General features: G+C 36.2%; 1 protein-coding gene across 2 annotated transcripts in view; it reads right to left on the reverse strand.

The window, feature by feature from the left end:
* The window catches only part of TPR (translocated promoter region, nuclear basket protein), a 39464-nt gene that overhangs the window by 6437 nt on the left and 8739 nt on the right, over window positions 1–24288 (reverse strand). For both annotated transcript variants that reach the window (XM_026853864.1, XM_026853863.1), the window contains exons 11-44: window positions 23661–23752; window positions 22625–22822; window positions 21985–22092; window positions 21238–21464; window positions 20361–20524; window positions 19797–19936; window positions 19571–19719; window positions 19099–19261; window positions 18660–18794; window positions 17735–17875; window positions 17398–17566; window positions 16707–16873; window positions 15583–15735; window positions 14776–14892; window positions 12876–13079; window positions 12602–12786; window positions 12011–12158; window positions 11486–11623; window positions 10635–10766; window positions 10247–10377; window positions 9674–9884; window positions 9160–9306; window positions 8533–8731; window positions 7639–7844; window positions 6861–6922; window positions 5774–5982; window positions 5190–5462; window positions 4207–4355; window positions 3290–3373; window positions 2929–3129; window positions 2194–2325; window positions 1587–1677; window positions 938–1122; window positions 33–101 (exon numbers count right to left, since the gene is read on the reverse strand). In XM_026853864.1, coding sequence (XP_026709665.1) covers window positions 33–101; window positions 938–1122; window positions 1587–1677; window positions 2194–2325; window positions 2929–3129; window positions 3290–3373; window positions 4207–4355; window positions 5190–5462; window positions 5774–5982; window positions 6861–6922; window positions 7639–7844; window positions 8533–8731; window positions 9160–9306; window positions 9674–9884; window positions 10247–10377; window positions 10635–10766; window positions 11486–11623; window positions 12011–12158; window positions 12602–12786; window positions 12876–13079; window positions 14776–14892; window positions 15583–15735; window positions 16707–16873; window positions 17398–17566; window positions 17735–17875; window positions 18660–18794; window positions 19099–19261; window positions 19571–19719; window positions 19797–19936; window positions 20361–20524; window positions 21238–21464; window positions 21985–22092; window positions 22625–22822; window positions 23661–23752 — 5279 coding nt within the window. The remainder of the gene's footprint in view (window positions 1–32; window positions 102–937; window positions 1123–1586; window positions 1678–2193; window positions 2326–2928; window positions 3130–3289; window positions 3374–4206; window positions 4356–5189; window positions 5463–5773; window positions 5983–6860; window positions 6923–7638; window positions 7845–8532; window positions 8732–9159; window positions 9307–9673; window positions 9885–10246; window positions 10378–10634; window positions 10767–11485; window positions 11624–12010; window positions 12159–12601; window positions 12787–12875; window positions 13080–14775; window positions 14893–15582; window positions 15736–16706; window positions 16874–17397; window positions 17567–17734; window positions 17876–18659; window positions 18795–19098; window positions 19262–19570; window positions 19720–19796; window positions 19937–20360; window positions 20525–21237; window positions 21465–21984; window positions 22093–22624; window positions 22823–23660; window positions 23753–24288) is intronic.

Here is a 24288-nt window from a genome sequence, read left to right on the forward strand (position 1 = left end):
AGGTTTTTACCAATAAACTTTCATATACTTACCATCCCACCTATACCAGGAGTTAGCTGAAGTCCACGCCCCACCGACTGTCTTCGAGTCATCTGGATTCTCTTTATAGTAAAGAAAAAAATGAAGCGGTGTGAATGCTTTCCTGGAATTCTAATAACATACAATTGTTCAATCAGAACCAAGGATAGTAGCTAAATGAGTAAGCGTAACAATTATATGTCAGTGTACAACACTGCTGAGTATAGCATCATACCCTTTTAAAGAATAGCCCATGGCAGCAGCTACTCCACATCTCGTGTCTGCTGCCTGGTTTAAACTATGAAAGAGAATCATGTAGGTTTAAATTCTGTGTGACATTATTTTATTCAGCTTTCTATTGAGGACAGAAAACTTGAACACAGAAATATTGTGGTCCCAAGCCTCACAAAAAGTTAATGGTAAAGGGTAATTTCAGTCAGGATATTTTTGCACAATTCACATTGTGACTTTTCAGTTAAAAAAATCTGTAGGTCTATGTCAAAGCATAATCATGGGTTGGGCACTGACTGTGAAAGGCTTAACTTAGAAAATGAATATTGATTCCTTTGTCCAGTCTGCACTGGGGCAGAGACTAGTAAAAACCCCTGCCAATGGGTCTGAGTTACCTGCTCAAGAACAGATTTTGAGTGGAAATATTAGCAGTCACTGACTGAAACAACACTAGTATAATAATTTCAACACACAAATCCAGCATGAGTGCCTTACTGTTTTTAGTGTTCCCTGTCCAGCCATAATCTGCAGGACGAGACACTTTAAGTAATTTTGCTCAGCTACCATTTTAAGGATGCTGAATAGATGCCATCTATTTTTACAACAGGCAGAGTACTTAGGTTTAATTCAGAAGAAATCATAGAGTAATCTTTTAAAAATCTTCTGACGCACTAGAGATAGTTTATACCTGTACTGGGGGACCCAGTTCTTGAGGAGGAGCATGGATAGTCAGTCGTGGGGGCAGCGGATGTGGCGGTCTGCGTGGTGACTGTGGGGGCCGAGGGCCCTGTCTCTCCGAGGCAGATGATGGCTGCTGTTCTCTTGAACTTTCATGAGGAAAAGTGGACTCTGCAGCACTTGTACTCCCTTCTCCTAAAACATACAGAAGTATAGAGAAGTAAACCTACACCCTCCAAACTGAGTTGAAAACATAAAGGTAAGTCTTCTTACTGCTACCACATTAACAAAGACATTTTTGCCCTTGCAAGAGTGGGAACACCTCAGTACTAAGCCACTTAAAAGAGGACTTGTGCCAGCTATGTCAACACCAGCACCAAAATAAACTATTGATTATTCAAGTGCTGATTTAGAAAGATTAATCTACTCAGTCATTAACAGCAGTTTCCATAGCAACCAGAGCTTTCAGGGTTTTCAAAGGAATGTAGAATAAATCCAGAAAAGAACACATAAGAAAAATCCACATTTCAGGTTAAAATGGTCTTCAGCATTTCACCTTATATTCTTACTTCTAAGTGCATATTTCAACACATGCAAGGTAGCTTCTACATTTTCCCCCTTTACAGGCACAGACTTTGAAGAAAAATGGAATAACATACCACTGTTCTGAGAATCTGCTGCCCTCTGGTTGCTTTCACCTCCTCCCAAGCTTTCCTCAGTTTCTGTTCCAGGGTCTGTACCATCAGCACCCTAAAAACCCCCACATAAACATGACTTAGCACTAAACAACTTACAGGCTGTAAAGGGAATATAAAAGCAGTACTAAAATATTGAAAAAGTAAACAAAACAAAATATATGAAAATCTTAAACTATTTCTGTAAAAATCAGGTAAATGTATACCACTGTATGAAATTCCAGAAGTTCTGCATATCTGTACACACACAAATGTGTAGCCATCATCATTAACAACAAAGAAATATCCAGCTTTTGAAGAAACTGCCTTACTAGCTTTTCAACGACAGTATTTGTTGCTGGCTCCTGTACTTTGCATTTTTATTCAGTCTTCTTAAACACTCAAAGTCGTTTTTCTCGTGAAAACACCAGTTATAACAGAAATTACTATTACCTACTAGCAGCCTCAATTTTCTGGGATGAATTAATTCTAAGATTTTTCTCTTTTAAATATTCAAGTTTGTGCAGATGCATTACACTACCCATTTATTCCAAGAAATTTAACAGCTATTAAAAAAAGGTACAAATCTCACCTCAGCATCATCTGCTTCATATCCATCATTACCATCAGCACTACCAGTTCCTTCATTACTGTCATCACCTTCATCTCCCATCCCTGTGTCTTCATCATCATCCTCATCTTCCTCTTCCTCATCCTCATAGTCCTATGATAAGACCATAAAAAAGCCTTAAGAAAGTGCAGAAAGGGTAGCAAAATAATTCCAAATCTTGATGTGGTACACAGACTACCTCTGTCTGTGGATCTCCTTCCAAAGACATTCACCATTTACTACCACAAAGTGCAGGTATATATTTTTTGATTGCTGTGGTAGGTTAACCTTGGCTGGCTGCCAGACACCTACCCAGACACTTCCTCACTCCCTCTTCAACATGACAAAGGCAGAAAATACGAAGGAAAAGCTTGAGAGTCAAGATAAGAAGGCAACCCAGTCACTTACCAATTACCATTACGGGCAAACTCAGTGAAAATTAATTCAGTTTGTGGTCAATAAGGTTGGCTGGTGAGAAACAAAGACAAAAACTAGAACACCTTCCCCCCATCCCCTTCTTTTTCCCAGGCTCAACTTCACTCGTCCATTCCCAACTGCTCTTCCTGAATTAGCAAGTGTCTTTAAAACACCAGAAGTTCAGACTACATAAATACAGACTATTTATACAATCAAAAATATTTTGATTAAATTAGTCCTGCTGAGTGAGCAGGACAAAATAATAAAATAGTTCATAAAGTAATTCCATGATATACATACTTCCTGTTCGCCTTCATTTTCTTCATCATCATCATCTTCATCATCACTATCAATTACAATGACATCATCTCGCTTGGACTGACCATCCTGGGATGAAGTAGTATTTTGTTGATCTGACTGAAGAGGCCCAAGATCTATTGGGATAGACTGGGAAGTTTCTTCACTATCCTCCATGGGTGTGTACTCTCCCTGTGTAACACCCTGTAAAAGATAAAATAATTATCAAATAAACGCAGCATATACCATTCTTAAAATGTTCTTCAGCAGTGTTTGCTGCATTTCTAAGAGATTCTCTAAGGGGGAGGGGAAAGCAAGCTATTTCTGCTGATATGAAGCTTTTTTTCTTTACAAATATGCTTACTTCTCTAATTGAGTCTTGTGAGTCTTGATTGTATGTTTGAGTTTCTACCTCACCATCAGTGCTCTCTTCTGCTGTCACTTCCTCCTGAAAGAACACATATTTTTCTTGCTTAAAACACATCATTAGCCCTAAAGTTTGGTTCTTTAACATGTTTGAGATTTTTTTTAACCTTTTTTAAAAAATTACCTTTTCCCACAAATCTTTGTGGGAAACATTTTGTTCCCCTTTCACTATTATTGCTTAGCTCTGCTTTTATCTAGCACCCCATTTCTCTGTCCTGGGGAAATACCATTTCCCCATCATAGTCCACTAGACCTCAAGTGTCTCTAAATCTTTTCAGGACCAAAAAAGAACTCTCAAGGTTTCCCTTTTCACCTCCATCCTCTCAGCTAATTAAGAGATAACGTTCTTACACAATTTTGCTCTTTTCTGTTATGCAACATCTTTCTCATACAGAGTTAACAAGACATCTTTGACTTCCTTAACATTATTCATGAGTTGTCAGCTGCAAGGTTCTGTCTCAAGTTCATTCATTGTTGCAGAACATCCCAATTCCCTCACAGCAATATTTCACCTGTACGCTTTTCCATGGAATTAATCTTTGCTTCTCTGGCATCTCCCCAAGTACACTTTATGTCATTCCAATAACTGTAGATAATTACTTTCCACATTGAACCACATTGAAAAGTGTTTAACTTCTTCCTCCTCAATGCTAGGATATGGCCCCCTGTCTTCCATCCTATAGTTCACTAAGATTTGCATCATTCATTGCAACTGGTATAACCTCTGCCTTTTACAATACCCAAACATAACTGCAAGTCACATTAAGACTTGCTCTGAAGTAATATACTTGCTCTTCCTATTAAAATCTTCCAAAGGAACAGATTTAAGTAGTAGCATTTCATGGTCTTCCAAACCTCAGGTCCAACTCTCTGCATGCTTTTCAGTTTCTTTGGAAGAGGTACATCCACTGTTTCCTCTGAAATCTGGTCTGAGTTTTCCACAGTGTTATCCTCCTCTTCCTCTCGTGGACGTTTAGACAGTGAAGAACTTGGGGTAGCTGAAACTTTTAAAAGAGCCTCTCAGTTATTTTCAGAACAACAAATGTACAAAAAAAAATCAAAAGGTTTAATATTTTACTCTGGAAGATCGCCTCTTTTTCTTCATTGACTGATAACAAATAGATAGAATCACCTTGTGTCATTTCTTAGGACATGAGAACATCAGCCCCTTTTGTTATAAGTCTTATGCTCTTGGACCTATACTCACAACCTAACTGACCCCAAGCGTAAGCTTCAGGGTACAACTAATATACTTTTTCCAACATCTTTGCTTTTGAAAAGTACACCTAAATGTTTAACAGAGTTATCAGCTTGGAAATAAACAAACAAAAAAAAAGTAGCTTACAAGAGTGTATTTTGGGATTTTGGGGAATAAAATTTCTACATCAAAATTTATACTATGTAGAGCAAAGAGATGTGCAACTGTGTATCACACTGAGTAGCTTTAGAGTTCTTATCTATATTTCATATGCCAGCTTAAGTATAGTTCAGATACGACTCCTAAAATTAACATTGCTCCAACAGTACCATGGAAACAGTAGCAGCTAGGTTCAATGTATTAAACCCCAATACTGCTCTGAATAGATAAGTAAATGGCAAGTTTTTAATTTCTACTTTAAGGAATGCAGTGACAACAGCATTTCAGAGATACCATTTCAGAAGGTTCAGGAAATGAGCCAAACCTCAGAAGTTTGTAATATGTGCAGTAAACTAAAGGGAGGAAAAAAGCCAAAAGGAGCAAATTCTTTTGCTGAAGTTAGGCCTGGTTTGATGAAGGTCCAATCGGAGCTACTTAAAAGGAACTATTCAAAAAGGTAGGCCTATAAATTAAAACCAACCTGTGCCAAACACTGCCGTAGAAGTGGAAGGCCTCTCTATTTGAGAGCTCTGTACAACTTCTACAATGGTAGGGGATGGCTCCTGATTAGCAGGCTCAATCTGAGGATGACTTTGCTGAGTGGGCTGCACAAAAGCAGTCGCTTGTGTCTGCTGCTGAACAGTCAAGATGGGCTGAGAGAGAGATGTCTGAACATTAGGACTGGTGGAACGCACAGACCCACTAGTGCTTCCAAAGACCGGAACATGCTCCACAGGTCCTTCTGATTGCATAGCTGAAAGGCAAACAGTAGCACATTCAACTGTCCTCATATTATCTAGTACAGTTCACATCCTCCATTTCAGAATGCCCTAAATAAGCAGATTCCATGTTTTGAAGATTGAGTTAGCATTGCTTACACCCATCTTCAGTTGAGAAATCATGAACTTTGTTGTAACAGAAGTGGTCTTAAAAATGTAATATCGAAAGAGATGCAGGGACAATAAAACTATTTGAGGTTCTTTCAAACTAATAATTACCAAAATTTCAAGGCAAAGGTAGCATCTATGGTTACTGTAGATCCTTGTACTATACTGAAATGCTCACCCTCCTGAGTCTCCACCTGTGTTGTAGGCATAACTGTGGCTGTTGGAGTAGTGGTAGGATTAGTGACAGTAGCAGGAGTAACCATTGGACGGATACTGGCTCTTGGAGTAGACTTATTCCCAGCTATTGCAGCAGCAGTCACTTTACTTGGAGTTGACACAACAGGTGTTGGTTTAATATTTGCTGTTGGTGGATCTGAAGTGCTAGCACTGAAAAACAGGATATTGGTTTCATCATGGGAGTGCAGAAAGCAGATTTTTAAAATACCAAATGTAAATATGTTATCATAGCCATAAATACTAATTGTTAAAGGTTTAAAATTTAAAAGCCTGCCAAGGGCATAATGAATTGTCTTCCAGAATTTGTTTATAGTTGAAGACACACTCACTATGCCATCAGTAGCATTCTGTCCAGCTTAGAGGTCTGGCCAGTTTCTTCAAAGGTAGTCAACTAGAAATCAGTAAGCAGATTAAAAGCAGCAGTGCATAGCTCGCACTATTAGCTGTGCTGAGTCTTTACTACAGCAAGTAATGCATCTTACATTAAAACTGATTCACTCAGTACAGAGCAACATCATCTCTTACTTGAGACAAGGATCAGCCAAATTAAGAGGCATTTTTGAAAGCCTTCCTTTCAAAAGGATGCAATCAAAAAAACTGAAAGGGGGTTTGTTAACTTAGTAACATTAAGTAGTTAAATATTAAAATAGTCAAATGACTAAACTCTATCTGTTGTAGTTATCATCTATTTAGTCTGTTTGAGATTCTTGCACAAAGAAGATCTCCCCCCAGACCAAAAAGGTTAAAGGTAACAATCGAAACTCTACAACTTCAAGAATCTTGAAGTCCCAGAATGTTTAAAAAAATCTTTTATTTTTCCCAGATACCATGTTCCTGGTGGTTAACATGACAATTTAACAGCTTAAAAGCTTTATTGATTAAACGTAGCTGAGAAAACAGAGGGAACATATTACATCAATCAGATCTTCAAAATGGCTTAAGAAAAATTGCAAAAAGCCAGTGTTTTACTAAAAAGAGCAGTAACTAGATAAAGGCAAAACCAAAAAACCCCAAATCCTTCAACTCACATTCCTCTTTCACCTGAAGCTGGTGTAGACTTGAGTGAGATTTGCCTCTGCTGTTCTGGGACCTATTAAGTAAGAAGGAGAAGTATCATGACATGTAAACAGGAAACAGAGAGAGTAATTTGGTAAAATACTTCAGCAGAAAGATGTCTGTACTAATAATCACTTCTCTAACAGATTTGCTAGCATACCTAATCAGACTCCATGATTATTGTAAATTCTCCAAAACAAATCATACCAGTCATACCAAGTATGTAAACCAATTTCTCAGCTGTTTTCTGAAACTGTTGACACAAGAGCAGCTAGAACTCATTACACTGAATGCATGGATAAAACCACAAAAATAGAGAGCAGAGTGCAACCAACTTGTTGGCTAATTCACAGTGAACGATATAAGTGTATATTTGTTAGCACTGGGGATTCTGACTGTGGCAGAAGTCTTAAATTAATTTCTGAATCCTTACTAAAGCCAACTTGTATCTTTCCAAAGCCAGGAGACAGTGGAAATTGAATAGTACATGGTTTGTTGGGATCATTGATTTTTAAAATTGTCTTTCTTTTTTTAAAGCGTAGGAGTCCTATGACAAGAATTTTCATCTGCTATTTAGGACATTTAAGGAAAACATCTTCATGTAAAGTAGTCGAGTATCAACTACTGTACACACAAAACGAAACCAAGCTGGACAATGATGCTTGTACAGACAGCTGCTGTTCTCATTCAGCCAGGAGACACGCAAGCTGTTTACTCCCTCTCATAGAGTTAGGTAAAAGGATTTTGCACCTTGTTTGTAGACTCTGGTGGCTCATCTCTCTGTTCGTGGTGTCGCTCTTGATGCTCTCTAAGCTCTCTTTCCAGACGGCAGATTCGACCCTCATACTGTGATTTGAGTGCACTCATCCGCACCTCCAATTCAGTCTTCTGCTCTTCTAATGAGCTGCTCTTCTGCTTCCACTCTTCATTTTCTTTTGTTAGCTGTTCTTTCGTACCTAATTGAATAGGAAAGAACTCAGTCTTGTTACTGTAAAGCTGCCTACTAAGTCTCTGCATACTGAATACATGGCTGGTTTAATAGGTCAGTAAGTATTTTTAAATCTTAAAGATGTTAAGCTATCAAAGGAGCTCTTAAAAGTAATTTTAACTTTCACATGCCATTTTTCCATTTAATTTCAATTAAATAAAGCTATTAAAATATAATAAATATATATAAATAAATAAATCGTCACAAAAGAACAAGATGTTTTCAGCAAGCTCTTACACCGTCATTCCACTCAATATCCATTAAAAATAGAGGTGGCAGTATGTTTTCCACCTGTACACTTAGGGAAGGCAAGAGGGAAGAGGAGAATTACCAAAGTTGTTAGTAGAGTCAGTCTGCTCTAATCAACAGAAGGATAAAAAAAATGGGAGTTATCACATTGGCTGGCCAAAACTAAGCAAAACTTTTTTTACTTGCAGCGTACAGCTAGTTACATACTTTCATTATCTTCTGAAGGAATTAAAATTTAAGTTTTAGAACAATACCTGTAACATCTAATCTAGAACAAACTTTTACGTAAAATATGAAGCAGGCCCTATTTTCCCAAGCATCCTGACTAAATGCTTTCCCGCAGGAATAATCAAACACCATGACAGAAGACAATACCTTAAAAGGACAGAAAAAAAAAATTACTGTACCAGCTAACTGTGCAATTTTCTGTTTGGCTGCAAGTAACGTCTTCCTAGTTTTCTCTTCCTTCTCAGTGATCTGTTGCCTGAGCTGTTCTTCCTGTGTAGTCTTCTCTTGCAAATCTTGATGAAACCGAGCAAGTTCTGATTGCAGCTGTGTTATCTGCTCCTGAAGATTTCTAACTTCAGTTTCCTTTTCTGCTATAGTCTAGAGAGAGAAAGAGATATTGCATCTATTGGCCACAACCAGCTACTTTAGCAAATATAGAGCCTAACAGGCTCCAAGGACCTCGTATTAGCTGGCCACTGTATTAAGGTTAAAAGGCTTCTAATCAGTAACAGGGGAGTCTGGACCTCTGAATGCAGTAGTTGAGAGAACAGCATTCTCTCTCACTCTTATTTAATCTAAGAAACAATGTGAGACACACTAGACAGAGGATTTAAACCAGGTTTAAGGTCCTCTCCCAACAACGTAGAGGCACAAATAAGTCACTTCACATATTTCTGTGCATACATGTGCACACACAGACACACAGAAGAACACCCTCATATTCTTCAGTTACACATTTAAGATTGCAGTAGAACACACTACTCTGAAATTGTTCACTGTTTTTACCTTATTCACTCTGTTCTTACCTTTTGCAAACTTTCAACCTGAGTTTCCAAAGTCTTCGTCTTCACTTCAGCTTGACTGAGAGCCTCTTTCAGCTCTTGTACTTCCTGGACAGAAACTTGCTCTTCTTGTTGTTCTACAAAAGACTGAGTTGATGCTTCAGCAACCATCTGAAATATATCAAGCAGTATTAAGCTAAAGGGTACTATCCAATTAGAATGTCCTTACTTTCACAAATTGCTTTTGCAAGTAAATTGATCGTTTTAGAAGTTTGGGGAAAACCCCAGCAATTCTAATAAACATTAAAGTTCTGTTAAGAATACTGCAAAACACGAAGTGATATGCAGTTCATGTTTTGTGGCAGTTTGTGCTGACAACAGAATAAACTATGTAATTTTCCGCTTTTCTCTTCATAGATAAGTATTCATACAGTATTACACTAAGGGAAAGTGACAAACATTAGCTAGGTAATACATGACTAGATGAAAACATATTTCTTTTTAATATGCTTTTTCTTTGTTTGCAAAGAAAATCTACCTTATCATGTTGTGCTTTTAGCTCCTCATACTGAGTCTTGTATCTGCGCCCAATTTTCTTGACCTGTGTTATAGTTTTCACTTTTTCCTGTATGTCAGCCACTTTAGCATCTAGTTCTTTCTGTAAAGTATCCTTTTCTGTTCTGATTTTAGTTACTTCATCCTTCAGGCTCTGAAGAAGATTCTGGCTTGTAGTCAAGGATGCAGTAGTTCTAAGTAACAAGAGATTAGAGGAAGATGCAAATGAAATGTTTGAAATAATCAGTACATTTCAATTTTGCTCATTTATGTAACATCACAGACATTATCTGCAGTAAATTATGTTTTCTAGGATTTTGCAGTAGAAATAACTATTTGTAGAATACAAATTATTCTACAACACATACGTGTAATTTCAGCTAAATGACAGTCTCCAAAACAATTCTGACTTCATTTAATATTATTAAGCTACAGTAAGAATACCAAAGTTTTCATAGTTACATGTAGACACTTAAGAAATTACACTTCCAGAAACAGCTTTTTTTTAAATATTTTGCTTTGTAAAAAACTTTTTACTAATTGACTTATACCACACCTGGCTATTTCTGCTTTAAGCCTGCCTGTTTCTTCACTCATTTGTTGTATACGCTTGGTGTTTGCCTCCTTCTCTGAAAGCAGCTTCCGATACTCTTCAAGATCAGTGTCCTTCTGTTGACTCAATAAATGCTGAAAGGTTGAGAAAAGTTTGCATTTTTATAAGATGATTATACAGTTATACCCAGAAAGTCCCTTTGAATTAGAGCTACTGCTTTTACATTCTGATTTGGAATGCCTATGAATTATAATATTCTATTCTGAAGCTGCATAAACAATGCTTTATAATTCAAATACATTCTTAGTTTGTTGTTGTTTTAAGAAAACTTAGAACTTTTTTTAGTTGTTCCCATCCCCTATCATCTTCTTTCAAAACATGCATCCCCCACCTGAGTCCGGGCTTTCCAGCGTTTAACATCTTCTTCCAACAGCTTTTTCTCCGCCTGCAACATTCCACTTTTCTCACTCAGTTCAGCATTAGACTCTTGTAGAGGTAGAATGTCTGCCTCAAGCTTGCGTACCTGAAGAAACACAACTGGGGATTAAATGCTCTGGATCTTATGAGACCGAAGGAAATGGAGTACAGTAGGCCTTGAACAACGATAGAAAGAGGGATAAGAGTGCAAGATCAACACCCTCAAGTTATGATATAGCTTCTTTTCCAAATCTCTGCCTTTCAGTGGCCAACTGGGGGCAGGGAGAAGGATAAGGAACAAGAGCAAAGGATGATCCTATAGAGAGAGAAAAAAATATATGTACGACTTCAATCTTAGATTCTCATTCTTTCTACTTTGGTACAGGAAATAGATTACTCATTACATGTTAGAAGCCAAGCAACACTGCACTGGATTCCATTAAAGTAACTGCTGTGTAGAAAGGGAATAGGCAGTATTTCCCTTTTAAAGTCTTTAAAAAGCTGTCATCTGCTTTATATGTATTCCTGTGCCATTTTTCATTTATCTGTTGATAATATCCTTGTTACTAGTATACCTCTAACCCAGGATAAATGCTGATTTTCAGTTTAATTTAAACAAAACTGAACTTTAAACTCTTTAGTGTGCTAGGTGGACTAATGTCTTCACGTCTTCTAAAATTCTAAATGGAAGGTTTCCTCATTTGTATGATGTAAAGGAATAATCACAATCTAAATAATGTATTTATTGTAATTAGCAATGGTATATCCAAACACTAACTCACCAGCTTGAGTATCTGAAAATTTTACATGAACCTCAGTACTAACCTTTGCTTGAATTTGTTGTAGCTCTTGTTCTAGCCTCTCTTTCTCTTCTCTTAGCATCTTGTTGGTTTCTATCAGTATGTTCATGGTCTCAGTTTTTTTCATTAATTCTTCATGCTGTGCAATGGTTTTTGCTGTTACCTTTTAAAAAAGATTTAACTCAGTCATTTGTTCTGCTTGCACATGCACATGTACTTACCTGGATCTGGCATAACACCATCTTGGAAAGCTATCATGGCATTCGTTATCTCACATGTACATTCAAACAAGTATCACTAAGGAAATGGAAGACTGCAAAAAATGAGATAAATTATCTTTATTTTTCCTATTTATGTGAATTTGGAATTGTCACACTGCTTCACGGGACTCAGAACAAGGTCCTCTATTTAGCTATATAGCAACTTCAGTTTACAGGGTCCCGACTCTTCCAAAACTTCATTTTTGGGCACAGGCAGCAAAGACAGAGTAGAACATAGAGAGCAGCCCTTTCTACTTACTGAAATCATAACTAGTAATATCCAACCATACCTGCACCTTCTCCCTCTCAGCATTGAGACTGTCCTGCAGTTCCTGGAGTTCCCTCTCCAGGTGCTCCACTCTCTGACGGTAACGCAAACTCTCCACCTGGGCCACTTCAAATCTAGTTTCTGCAATCTCCTTTTCTCGACGTATAAATCTGCAGTAAGAAAATGAACTACAGATCATGTCAATGAAAAAGCAAGACAAAGCATTTTAAGTTGAAGCATCTTATATCTGAAGGTCTACTAAGTATATAAATCAGTCCAGAAAGACCAAAAGAAAATCCTAGATAAAAATTATTGAAAAATCTACAAAAACCCCCTAAGAACCACAATGAGTAAAAAATCACCTCTATGAAACTTTCTTACCAATCACATTTGCTAAAATCTAATTTAGCTTGTTGTCATAACTGACTCACAGTTTTTTACTAGGACTAGAAAGAAATCTCCTCTATTAGTTACTGATGTAGTACAACCACATTATACTTAGCAAAAAAAGTGCTTAAATTTTGTACATTATCCTTCAAATATAAATCCAGAACTATTTAATTTGGCATCTCCTTTATAACCACTGAGAGAAGTAGTCCAGAGCTAGATTTACCTCAGAATTTCTAAGATTTGTTCCTGGGATTTGCCTTCCTCATTAAGAGAAACATTCACTGCAGTTGGCATGGCTTCTTTCATAGAAGCCACCATCTTATCACTCAGACTTTCCAGTTGTTCATGTAATAATTGATTTTGTTTTTCCAAATCTTCACAGCGGGATGCAAGTTTTGAAGTTTCATCCTACAACAAAATTGTTCAATGGCTGTGAATTCTGTAGCTGAATTTCTGTTAACTGAATAAAACCACTGAAACCATAAAAACAATCATACCTTCATCATTCTCTCTCTCTCTTCCCAGGAGGCTCTGCACTCTAACAATTCAGACTCAGCTTTCTGAGCAGCATCCTCTAGCTGCTGCCTTACTGCTGCATTCTTGGCAACTTGGTCTTTAATAGCCTGTAATGCTTCAACATCAGCAGCATGAAGCATTAATTCCCGTTCGTATTTATTCTGAGCTTCAGAAGCCATCTTTGCCTGCAGCAAAAAATATAAGAATTAGATTGTTACCTTCCATGTTATATATCTGATGTGTACAAAAAGATTATTAAATTCTAGACAAAATACATAACAACTCATCAAAAAGAAACCACTTGTTACTGATCTTATTATCAACTGAAATTAAATAGTGTTTGATTTTAATATAAGTATAGAATTAAGGGATATTTTAGTAAAAAATAATTTTACATTTACTGTATTTTGAATCTAGCAACCGACTGCTACTCTAAAATCCCCTGTACAGCCCTGTACCAAGGCTGAAGGGACTGGTCGTAATTGTTTAGTAGGAATGGTTAGAACCTAGGTAACAAAACATGAGGTGATTTGTAAACTGATTTATAATACATGTATAGGACTAGAAGAATGCAAGTAGTTGTCAAGGTCCAGGATTAATGGGAACTGAGGGAAGTAACCATAACATCTTGCAGGTACCTGCCAAGAAAACTGTGTCCTTAAGCAGAAGGTAATTCCGGCAGGGGGAGATCATGGACCACCTACTCACATTACACCCCAGACCCATTTCTAGACATTTCTAACCTCTACTGCGCAGAATCGGAAATAGGAGGAGAATATGTTAATGATTTCTTGGAAGTTGTATGCTTATGTATGAAGACTTAATGAATATGTATGAGTAAGTTCTATATAGGGTGTATGATTCTGGTGCCTGGCACGTGTTGTTGCCGAGAGCACTCGTCTACACGTCCGGCCATCAATAAAGAAGTGTCTGCTTATCTGCATCAAATTGGTGTCAATAAGTTATTTTATCCCGGATTTCGGTGATACACTGACCAAAACTACTGTCATTCTCAAGTACAAAAAAAAAAAAATGGATAAGCTTAGAACAGTTCCCTTTAAATTTTAAATAATTTTCTTTGAGTGTCTATCACGAGGACACTCTATTGTCAGAGACTCTACAGTCAAACCTCTTGCTGTAGGTTCTGCATGGATAAGAGGCAGGTCTATGGACATCCACTGGATGAGGTTAAAAAGCTAAGGACAGATTATGGTCATAGGATTAGCTGAAAAAAATGGAAATGTCATCTTCTAAGTTTTGGGTTGAATTAAACAACAGCTAAAGTTTTTCTACATCCTTTACAATGATTGGTGTTGCTGGTATTCTCACTTGCAGAAAAGGAGATTCCCTTTAAAAACAGTTGGTAACAAGACAGGTGATGCTAAGTATCATACTGCCCCACAGTTTTAAAAGATGACAATTACGTTTCAAGTTAGAAAGGTATCTTCCCTGCTGTCTTGTTGCAAGAGTTGTTTTCTTTTTTGCTCCAGTCTTAGATTGAGATAGTAATTCATTAAAAACAATTAATTATATTCTCCAATCATTTTTTTTACATAATGAAACAGACCTTAGAAACAGTAATCCTCTACATCTTCTGTTATTTTCTTAAATGTGACACAAACTGTGCTTGTAGCACAACCTTGAATATAAAGTCATTTTAGTTGATATTACTGCAATGCTTGATCAGGTAGAAAAATGAAGCATTACATAAGCAGCTGTTCACAAAACAGAGGAAATGTTCTTACAGGACTTTTCTTGCCTCTGAGTCTCTGGAGAGACTCAAGTACCTTTAAAAACGTTTTGAGTTCAACTGGAAAACAATGAAAAACGAACGTTAAATTTACCACCTCTGGCTGAAGTAGGCAAATACTACAAACATACTTGTTCCTGGCAGTCACGTCTGGCTTGCTGTTCATTATTCAGAGCAGTGCTCGCTCTCTGAAGAGCTTCCTGAACTTCTGATTGCACAGTTGACAGACTCTTCTTTAACTCTGACAGCTACAGTGATGGGGAAGGGGGGAAACAACAAAAAAACAAAACAAGAACAAAACCAAGACTAAATGGCAAAGTATTTTACAGAGTATTGAACACAGCAAGGCTTTGACTGTAGACAGTCATGTATAGTAGAACTAAAGGTGGTTATTTTTAAACACTAATTTTAATCTAAAGAGAAATACATCCAGTATTTGACTTATTGATATAGAGCTCTTTCCTGGTAAAAATATATTACTGTTCTTTCAGAGTTGGGCCTGCAGTAGTTCCTGCTGCAGTCATCTTTCTTCTTTCGACCCCAGTAAGAGCCCAAACATAAACCAGACAAATAAGGGCATAGAACACTGCAGTTTTAAGAGACATGCATGCTACAACTTTGGTTTTGGCTCATGTTCCAAAAAGGTTTTCTGAAACCTCTCTCAATGACTTGTTTCATGTTTTTCTGCAAACTGTGCTCAAAATTCAGGAAGACAGTGACAGCTTTACATGCACAATCACCCTAACAAAGTGATAAGGTTAATGTACTATTCATGCTTGGTAGCCTCTCACAAATTTTGTTAGCCTTTTGTACATCTTAAAAGATTTAATTTTGGACACTACTATACTGTGAAAACAAAGAAGTTTAGGGAATTCTGTAAATATACATTCTGTGGACTGTCTACAGGGAAGTTTAAGAGGAGGACATTCAGTGCATACCTGTTGTTCCATATTCTCCACAGCTTTACGTTTCTCCTCTTGTAGCTCTTGCTTTTCTTTCTCTGACTCCATCAGCTTTTTTTCTAGCTGTGCCTGATACTCTGAAGACTCCTTCAGACGAGCTTCAACTGTTGCACGAACTTCCTCTGTCACCTTCATTAAAATCCATAACAGAACAATTTTATTTTCCTTTAAATATGGTATTCTGATGTGAAACCAGTATTTTATTAAGTCAGAATAGGTATTCTCAGTATCTCATTTAGAACAACAGTGAAAATATGAAGGACCACAAATAGCATTGATTTCTTTTTTTATTTTTCCCCTTCAAAGCTGCAATACCTCATGAAGTATACCTAAGAAAAGTTTTAGGTGACAGCACTCGAAACTGTAGTAGCCAGCATATCTTTTATATGCACTAGAATCTGCAATTAAAACATATCAAACAAATCTGCAGTTAAAACATATCAAGCCACAAAGAAGTTTTCACAGTAACAGAACACAGGCACGTAATTTGGGTACTGGACAAACAGCACTCCATTGTCTACTGATGCGGTTACTTCAGTAGAAAATGAGAATTCTGTTTCCCGCATCTATTTTATTTTGATATGCTGAGCAGTTTGGAAGAATAGGCTTCATTCGCTATTAACATGGTGGTGTGTATTACAGATCAGAAGGTCATTCTTAAGCTAGCACATACAGAGTGTTGTTTTGCATCACTGTAGACCTTATGGATGCAGAAGGCATGAAATGAACTGCTTTTGACTGACAGCTAATTAATATTTTTCATCACTGATCACAGGGTTATAAATATATATCACAGAGTTTTTAAAAGTCAATTCCACTCTTTTGAAGGATATTAGCAGAGTGCAGCTTTGAGTCAAATTTACTATTCAACATTTTAAAAATACACTGCAAAAAGGTTTAGCATTTCCATAAATGCTTTTAATAAAGTTGTCTAAAATATGGTCTTACATATTCATACTCAGTATATTCTAATGCCTTCTAAATTAACTTTAGGTTTTTTTGTAATTCCTCCCGTAATCCTACAGACTGTCCTGTAGTAGAAAAAAACCCCTTCCACTTTGTTTGTCATTTTGTTCTAATACACAATGGTAACTACTTACTTGTTTTTCCTTATTAAGGGATTCCTCTAGACTAAGAACCATGGCCCTGTACTGTTCCACATTACTAGAACTAGTCTTGAGTCTTTCTCTCAGGTCATTAACTTGTTCATCAGCTTGTCTTAGTCGACTTACAAGATCATCAACATCTTCATTTGTACTAGGCTGACCTATAATATTAGAACATATTCATTAACATTGAGGTTTAATTCAGTTTTTTAAAAAACTGTTTCGTTGAAAACTGAAGTCTTTTTAGGATAACAACATGGAAAAATTAATCACCCTCACAATGCTTCCTCACAATGCTTTCCCTAAATAAAATTGTCAGCCCTAACCAAAACAGCAGCTTACAATAAACACTGTTGATTGAGACAAAAAAGCTGGCTATTTTAAAATAGGTAACCTAATAGACTTAAGTTCCTTCAAATAAAAAGGTACCTTTTAGTAAATTTTGCTTATTTCTACCCTTTGTCAAAGACCACTTGGGTTTTTACTTTACTTTATTTTCTCTATTCATTTTACTTTAACAAATCATCCTGGTTATCATTTGTTCAAATATGTGATTGTAATAATGAAGAGGCTTATTATGTATTATTTTGTGCACTGTCCTCCTAATGGTAAGTTATTACAAATTTTACCATTCTTCAAACAATGTTTAACATAAAGAGAAATGCAATGTAGAAAAACATCTTACCTTTCCCTGGAAACCTCTGTGATGATTGAGATGCTAGCTGAGCCTCTGTATTGTTAAGCTGCTGTTTCAACATGGCAGTTTCTTTCTGGGCATTCTTTAAAAGTTCCTTTGTGTTAATGTGACGGTTTGTCTCAGTTTCGAGTTGCCTCTTAAGATCCAGGATATGAACCTGTAAACACAAGGTTCTTAAACTTGTAATTATTCACAAATGGCACAAAGACATGTTCATAAATTTCACGTATGAAAAACAATACACTGTAAGATGGTGGAAGTCATGCCACTGTAGCTTTATTAAACATGTTTTATACATGTTTAGCACCTTTATAGTTTTACTTACCTCTTGATTTTTGGCAAGGGAATGTCTTTGTTCCACCTCACTTTCTAGCTTCTTCTTCAGCTGAGATATCTCACGCTCTAGCTTTTCAATCTGATTACTGAGTCGTTGCTTTGTTTCTGTCTCAGACCTCTCCAGTATTCCCTGATAAAAAGAGCACAATGCACTATGCTTAGAATACACTTCAGTAATTTTCTTCTAAATTACTGCAGCACTTCAAACAAAACTGTCACAACACTTCTCTCATACAGAAAATAATTACTGCAGGGAGCAAGCAATAATAGGTAGATAAACAAAATTTTGCGAAGTAGCACTTCCAGTGTTTTGACTTAGTTTTGAAAGATTTAATAATATTGATACAATAAGTTTTATTAGAAGAAAATCTATTATCCATGCATTCTAATTCCAGGCATTAAAAAAAAAAAAAAAAAAAAAATCACAGAAATTCTACTACAGAAACAGAATTCAGTCACATGATAAAATGTGCAACCTTTAATATTTATACTCTAGAGTCAATATACCTTCTAAGAGAAGACATAAAAATAGAGAAGTAAATACACCTTAAAACAATAGGAAAATAAACTACCAAGGCAGGCTCTGGTAAATTTTGCTATCATAAAAAACAACAGACAAATTTTTTTCTTTTCACTTTATTTCATGTGTTTCATTTTCATTTTATTGTGAAAACTCTTCTCATCAACTCAAAATTCTCAGGACTTTGCCGAGGTAAATAACAGAATATCCTAATTTAGGACAGGAATATAAAACTTGCTTAAAGAAGTTGTTCAAGCATTTTATGTTCAGTGTCGATTTGTAACAACAACAAAAAAAATTCCACCCAGTTCCATGACTGATTTGATTTCTATGAGTATTTACTGAAAACTCTGAAAGACAGACCAAACTTGGACATAAAAACAATACCATATACCTGTATAGTTCGCAAATTCGTAAGCAGCAAGTTCTGTCCTCTTTGTTCAACTAATAAAGACTCACGTTGCTGAGTCAAACGCACATCTGACATCTTCAAGATATCTTTCTCTTTTTTTAAGTTTTCTGCTCTCACCTTTAAAAAGACAACAAAGACCGAGAACTTTGTTACCGATCCCAAATCTGATCAGATAATGCTGTTTTTAAAAAGCATTTGACTATAGATTGTAAATTAAAATCCATTCAAATTAAGCCAGTAACATTAAGAACACAACTGTTTGACAAATGTAGGTACCAAACAAACATGCACACAAACTTTTAGAAATTTAACAGCTGATGCACTCAAAAAGACACACTCTCAAGTTCTGACAGCTTTCAGTATGAAAAACTCTTGTGCTAACTTGGAATAGCTAGTAGTATAAACACACTGTATTACTAACCTCTGCCACTGCCAGTTTTTCATTAGCTCCCCTCAGGTCTTGAGTCATAGTGTTAATTATCTGCTCTTGCTTCTGAGTTGTTGCTGTGAGTTTCTGGGTTCTTTCATGCAGGGATGTTATTTCTCGACGATAGCCTTCAACGTTATCCTGTAGCATTTCATAACTTCCCATGGAACAACAAAGCAAAGTATGTATTTGCCACATTAACTTGTTGGATTTAACTGCAAGAGGTGTATGTACACAGCTGTATGTTTCATGTTCTTGTGTGTCAGTTTTCACATATGTGGCTCACTCAACTAGAAGGTATGTTCTTGATCCCACCTTCACTATTTCCTTTGTGTTCTTTTAACAGAATAGACAATATTAATATTTAACTTGCAACTCTTCCTGAGCAAAGGATACCAAGCAGTCAACAAGATTCTACTGACAGAGAACACACACACAAGGCAGTGAATTTAAATAGGTGATTTACCGTTTGGAGGCAAACTCCAGCTGTGTGGATATCTTTGCATTCTGTGACCTCAAATCTGTGACCTGCTCCTGAAGCTTTTCATTTTGTTCATTCAGCAACTTGTCATTCTCTGCCTTTTCTTTTTTATAGTTCTCAAAAACTTCCTGCAACTACATCAAAGAACAGACATTAAAGTGCCTACAAAAAGAAACAGATAGCTTTCTACTGTATTTATTGAAAAACATACCTGCTTAAGTGCAGCCTTAGCCTCCACAGTCTCCACTGACTCAGTCATTGACACTGGAGCAGGAGTTGACATTGCCTGAGGTAAATTTGGGCGCTTTGGAGTAGATGTAAGAGAAATCTCCTCTGGTAATACACCTGAAACTAAAAACCAAACAAACAAACAAACAAAACAAAACACCAAACCAACAAACAAACAAACAAACAAAGGGATTTTAAAGGAAACGGTTGAATGAATGTTTGTCAAAGCAGATCATTAACCACACTGGAATATGACTAAATCCAGTACTGTATTGCTAGGAAGGTCTTGGGCTCTGCTGAGCAACTCATTCTTTATACCTACAACATGGTACCAGAACACACGTACTCATCACTACACATCAGTCATTATGTAGCAAGTTATTATACTGTAAAAATAAAATCACGTCTAAATCCAAATTCATGGGTTTTCTAGTGAGTAAGGGTAGAAGCTGAATATGAGATTAACAGAAGTTACTAGTACCATTACTGAAAGCTCATACCAAATGATTATTCTTCTTTTTCAATGGTGCCGAAATGCGAGGGTTACCTTGCAAAGGAATGATAGCTCCTGTGGTCTGTGCCAACAATATGCGGAACATATCACGCTGACGGACTATAGACTCAACAAGCTGCAGCTGATGATGACGTGATTCACGCAGTTTTTCTAGCTCATTAAGAGCTTCCTCAAGCTGACTCTGAAGCTCAGAAATTCTGAAAACAACAGTTGTTTTCAGTAACATATACAGCAGGACATAACAAGATGACACAACCCTTACATTTTGTCACAAGTCTTTCAGTGCACATTGATTGCATCTTTGAGAAGTTAAGCACCACCAAGATTTTTGAGCAAACTTATGGGAACATTGTGCTTGCCATTTTGTGACAAGTAAAGTAGGCCTCTTCCATGAAAAGCAGAGCAGAGGCAATTCTATCCATGTGAACAACTTCAAACAACAGTCAGTGGCATGAGCAGAGAATCAGGCTAAAAGCTTTAAATCTAGAATTATGTTATCTATGGGCTTTACAGCTAGTGAATTAGATACACACATATTCAATTTTTTCTTCTGCTATGAAGGAATCAAAACTTCTTCAGCTACTTCAAGAATGAAAACTTACCTTTCTTTTTCAAGAAACAACTCTGTTCTGTGAAGCCACATTCACTAAAAGACTGACAATTATTCTCACTTTGGATTTTGATGAGGACCTATTATAAGATATATAGCTATAAAGCCATTTTAATCTACATCTGAAGACAATGTTGCTTAGTAACAACTTGCCTTTATGAATTACATAGCTGCTCATGAGCATATGCTCACTTACATATGCACACAATAGCAATCAGAAATAAAAAATGGAAAAGTGTTTGAATAAATCCGTGTTACTACTTAGTAGAAACAGTTTACTAGAAGGAATGGATAACTAACTTAGATGATGTTGTTTCTTGTTCCTCTTTTTCTCTCGCCTCTCCCAGCTCCCGAAGAGCCACCAAGAGACGCTGATTCTGCTGCTGGAGTTCTTCAATATTTCTGTAAGAGACTAGATGCTGAGATATCACTTCAGAAGAGCTACTGATGTCAGCAGAACTCACTTCTTCATCACGAATTACATGATTGCCTCTAGCTTCTTCAAGTTCCATTAAAAGCACACGAATCTGAAAGAGAACATTCTAGTCTAAGACTTGCACAGACTCAAAAGTTTGTTCTGAAAAACCAATATATTAGAAATAAAGTACTTGGAAATTAAGTTTTCCTACAATATACAAACGATTACAATCAATAAATGATTGAAAAATAATTACGTTATAGAAAAAACAGTCTGACAAAGGGAAACCACTACAAGATCAGAAGTAGATAATGTGTGTTCAGTTCTGCAAACACAGGACATTCCAATCAAATAAGTTAAATAAATGAGTTTTCCATGTCAGATGTTTAACTATTATCCTAAAGCAGCACCACTTCTACACAGCTAAACTTATGCCAGTTCTGTAAACCAAAATGTAAAATACCATGTTGTCCTAAGGAGAAGCTTTTAACATCACTAAGGCTCTTATGACAACCAAAGTCTACCTGACTGTGGCTGAACACAACTTTCAAGTAAACTTCAGAAACACAGCACTGTACTAATAAATAAATTGCACATAGTACATTTAACCACAGCAACGTTTATTCTACCTGCTGTGAAAGATCTTTTACTTGGATTTCCAGTCTCTGATTTTCTCTTTCAAGCAGAGAGGCGTGCTTATTAGCCTTATCAGCATCCTCCTGCAATCGCTGGATTTCCTGCAAGCATATAAACATTAAGAAACATATATCAATTCAACTCAGACACACGTCTTTCCAGAGAAATAATCTCATGTAGAGACATGTCTTGTGAATTAAACTGTGCTTTACTACTTTAAAATTACACTCCAAAGTTTAAACTCCACATATTTAGGAATCAAAAGCCACGCTCTTTCACGCTGTATTAGCTAGTGTATACATAAAAGTTAATGGGAAGTGAGCAAAGTCCATTTTTATTTCTTTGTACAGACAAATACTAATTTTTGTCTATGAAGAATTCTACTCTCAGAAATATCAGAGATTGTAAGACACCACATTTAAGCCTTCACTATAAAAAACTCTGAAAAACGTTGGTTCTGTGAAATACTTCATACTGCCCAATAAATTGCAAGCTAGAAAGTTCAACAGATATTTTCCCCCAATAAAAGTTGACTAAAAGATCAATTTTATACATTTACTAATAGCCATTAAGATTAAGGAATTAAAAATATTTTTTTCCATAATTTTTCATGCTCTTCTATTTTATACTGACCTTCATAGCTTGTTCAAGCTTTGCAGACAGACTAGCAACAGCTTTTTGGGAACGCTCAAATTCTTCACGCTGACGTTTTAAGATTGGTGCTTTGGCTTCTACTTCCTGCACTATTTCATCCAAATATTTATTGATTCTCTTATTCTCCAGCTTTTCCAAAAGCAACTGATCCTGAGTTTCTACATATGCATTGTACAGCTGCAATGAAAGATTTGTTTTGGTTTGGTTTTGTTGTTTGGTTGTTTTTTTGATACATCTGAATAGGCCTCTTAAAAGAGAACACTGGTAATTACAATTCATACCTTAAGGTGGTATAGTTTTATACAATTCTAGATTAGTTAATTCAGAGAAGCAAGTTGGACTTTCAAAACAACATACTTTTAGGACTCATACCATGGCAAAGCAGTTATCCCTCTTCATTTAAAAATGGCAAACTTATTGTGCAATTGTATGCAGTAGAAAAATTCTATGTAAAAAGGACAAATCTTAAGCAAGTTTAAGACAATAGAAATATCAAAACTAGTATCACAAAAGAAAGTAGCAAGCACAGAAGAAAGTAATTTAATGGCTAGACAGAATGACCAGTAACAAATAAAATTAAAATACAAATTGCATAAACAGAAGTGTAAAAAAACCCTAGAATATATACCATTATGTTAATTTTTTCTGCAAGTATAAGCCAAAAGCACAGCAGTACAGATTAGAAAAATATGTAAATAAGCAAAAAAGAAAGCTCCTCCTAAAAACACATATAGAAAATAAGGTTATGTGCACAAAACCCCCCATATTTCAGAAGAACTTAAAAGACCTTACAAATGTTTAGATCTACTGAAGAAAAACTGTAAGGAATGATAAAAAAAAATATCCCAATAATTTAGCTCTTAAAGTCTGCCTCAAATGCATGAAAAGACTTCCTTGACTTCAGTCAGGTGTTACACTAATAATAAAAGGGTGCAGACTTTGTTCACTATTTTGGATTTGGTGTATCTCTGTTGGCATTCCAAAGGCCTTGAAATTGAAGTTTCTTCTCACTTACCTCAGTTAATTTCATTCCAGGCTTGACTACTTTAGCTACTGCTGCAGCAGTGGGAGACATAGCTGCCAGCTCCTCCTCGGACAATATGGCTCCTGAGGACAGAATCCCACCAATTACTGTTAGAAAGCTGCAATAATCCCCATCATAAATATTCTTTATTAATATAAAGAATATCGTTGTACGTCTTTGTGCTTTATAACTACCGTATTTTAAGTTACTATTTTAAGCCCTTAAAGTTACCAGTTTAAGAATTTCCTGTAATCTGTATCATATTTATACATGTGCAAGTGACTGGTATTATATACAATATTCTATATCATACATTATCAACACCTCTGACCAGTTTAATTTGAAATACTGAAAAGCTTTTGCTATTAGACTTTTAAAACTTAGATACTTTCTGAACGTAAGCAATTGAAATAGCTGGAGCAAAGCTTAACATCAGACTGCCTCTCTTCCTTTTGCTCTGCTCTCTCTTTCCTTTAGAAATTACTTATATGTAGCAAACAAACGATTCCTTTCTCCAAAAAACGATACAACAGTGAGTACTAAGTAAAATTTAATGTTAAATAGAAATTTAAGGACAGAAGTTTGTTTTCTATTGCTTTTTTTTTTTTTTTTTTTTTTG

The sequence above is a fragment of the Athene cunicularia genome (genome assembly GCF_003259725.1).
Source record: "Athene cunicularia isolate RWA chromosome 8 unlocalized genomic scaffold, athCun1 chr8_part1, whole genome shotgun sequence".
NCBI lineage: Eukaryota > Metazoa > Chordata > Aves > Strigiformes > Strigidae > Athene > Athene cunicularia.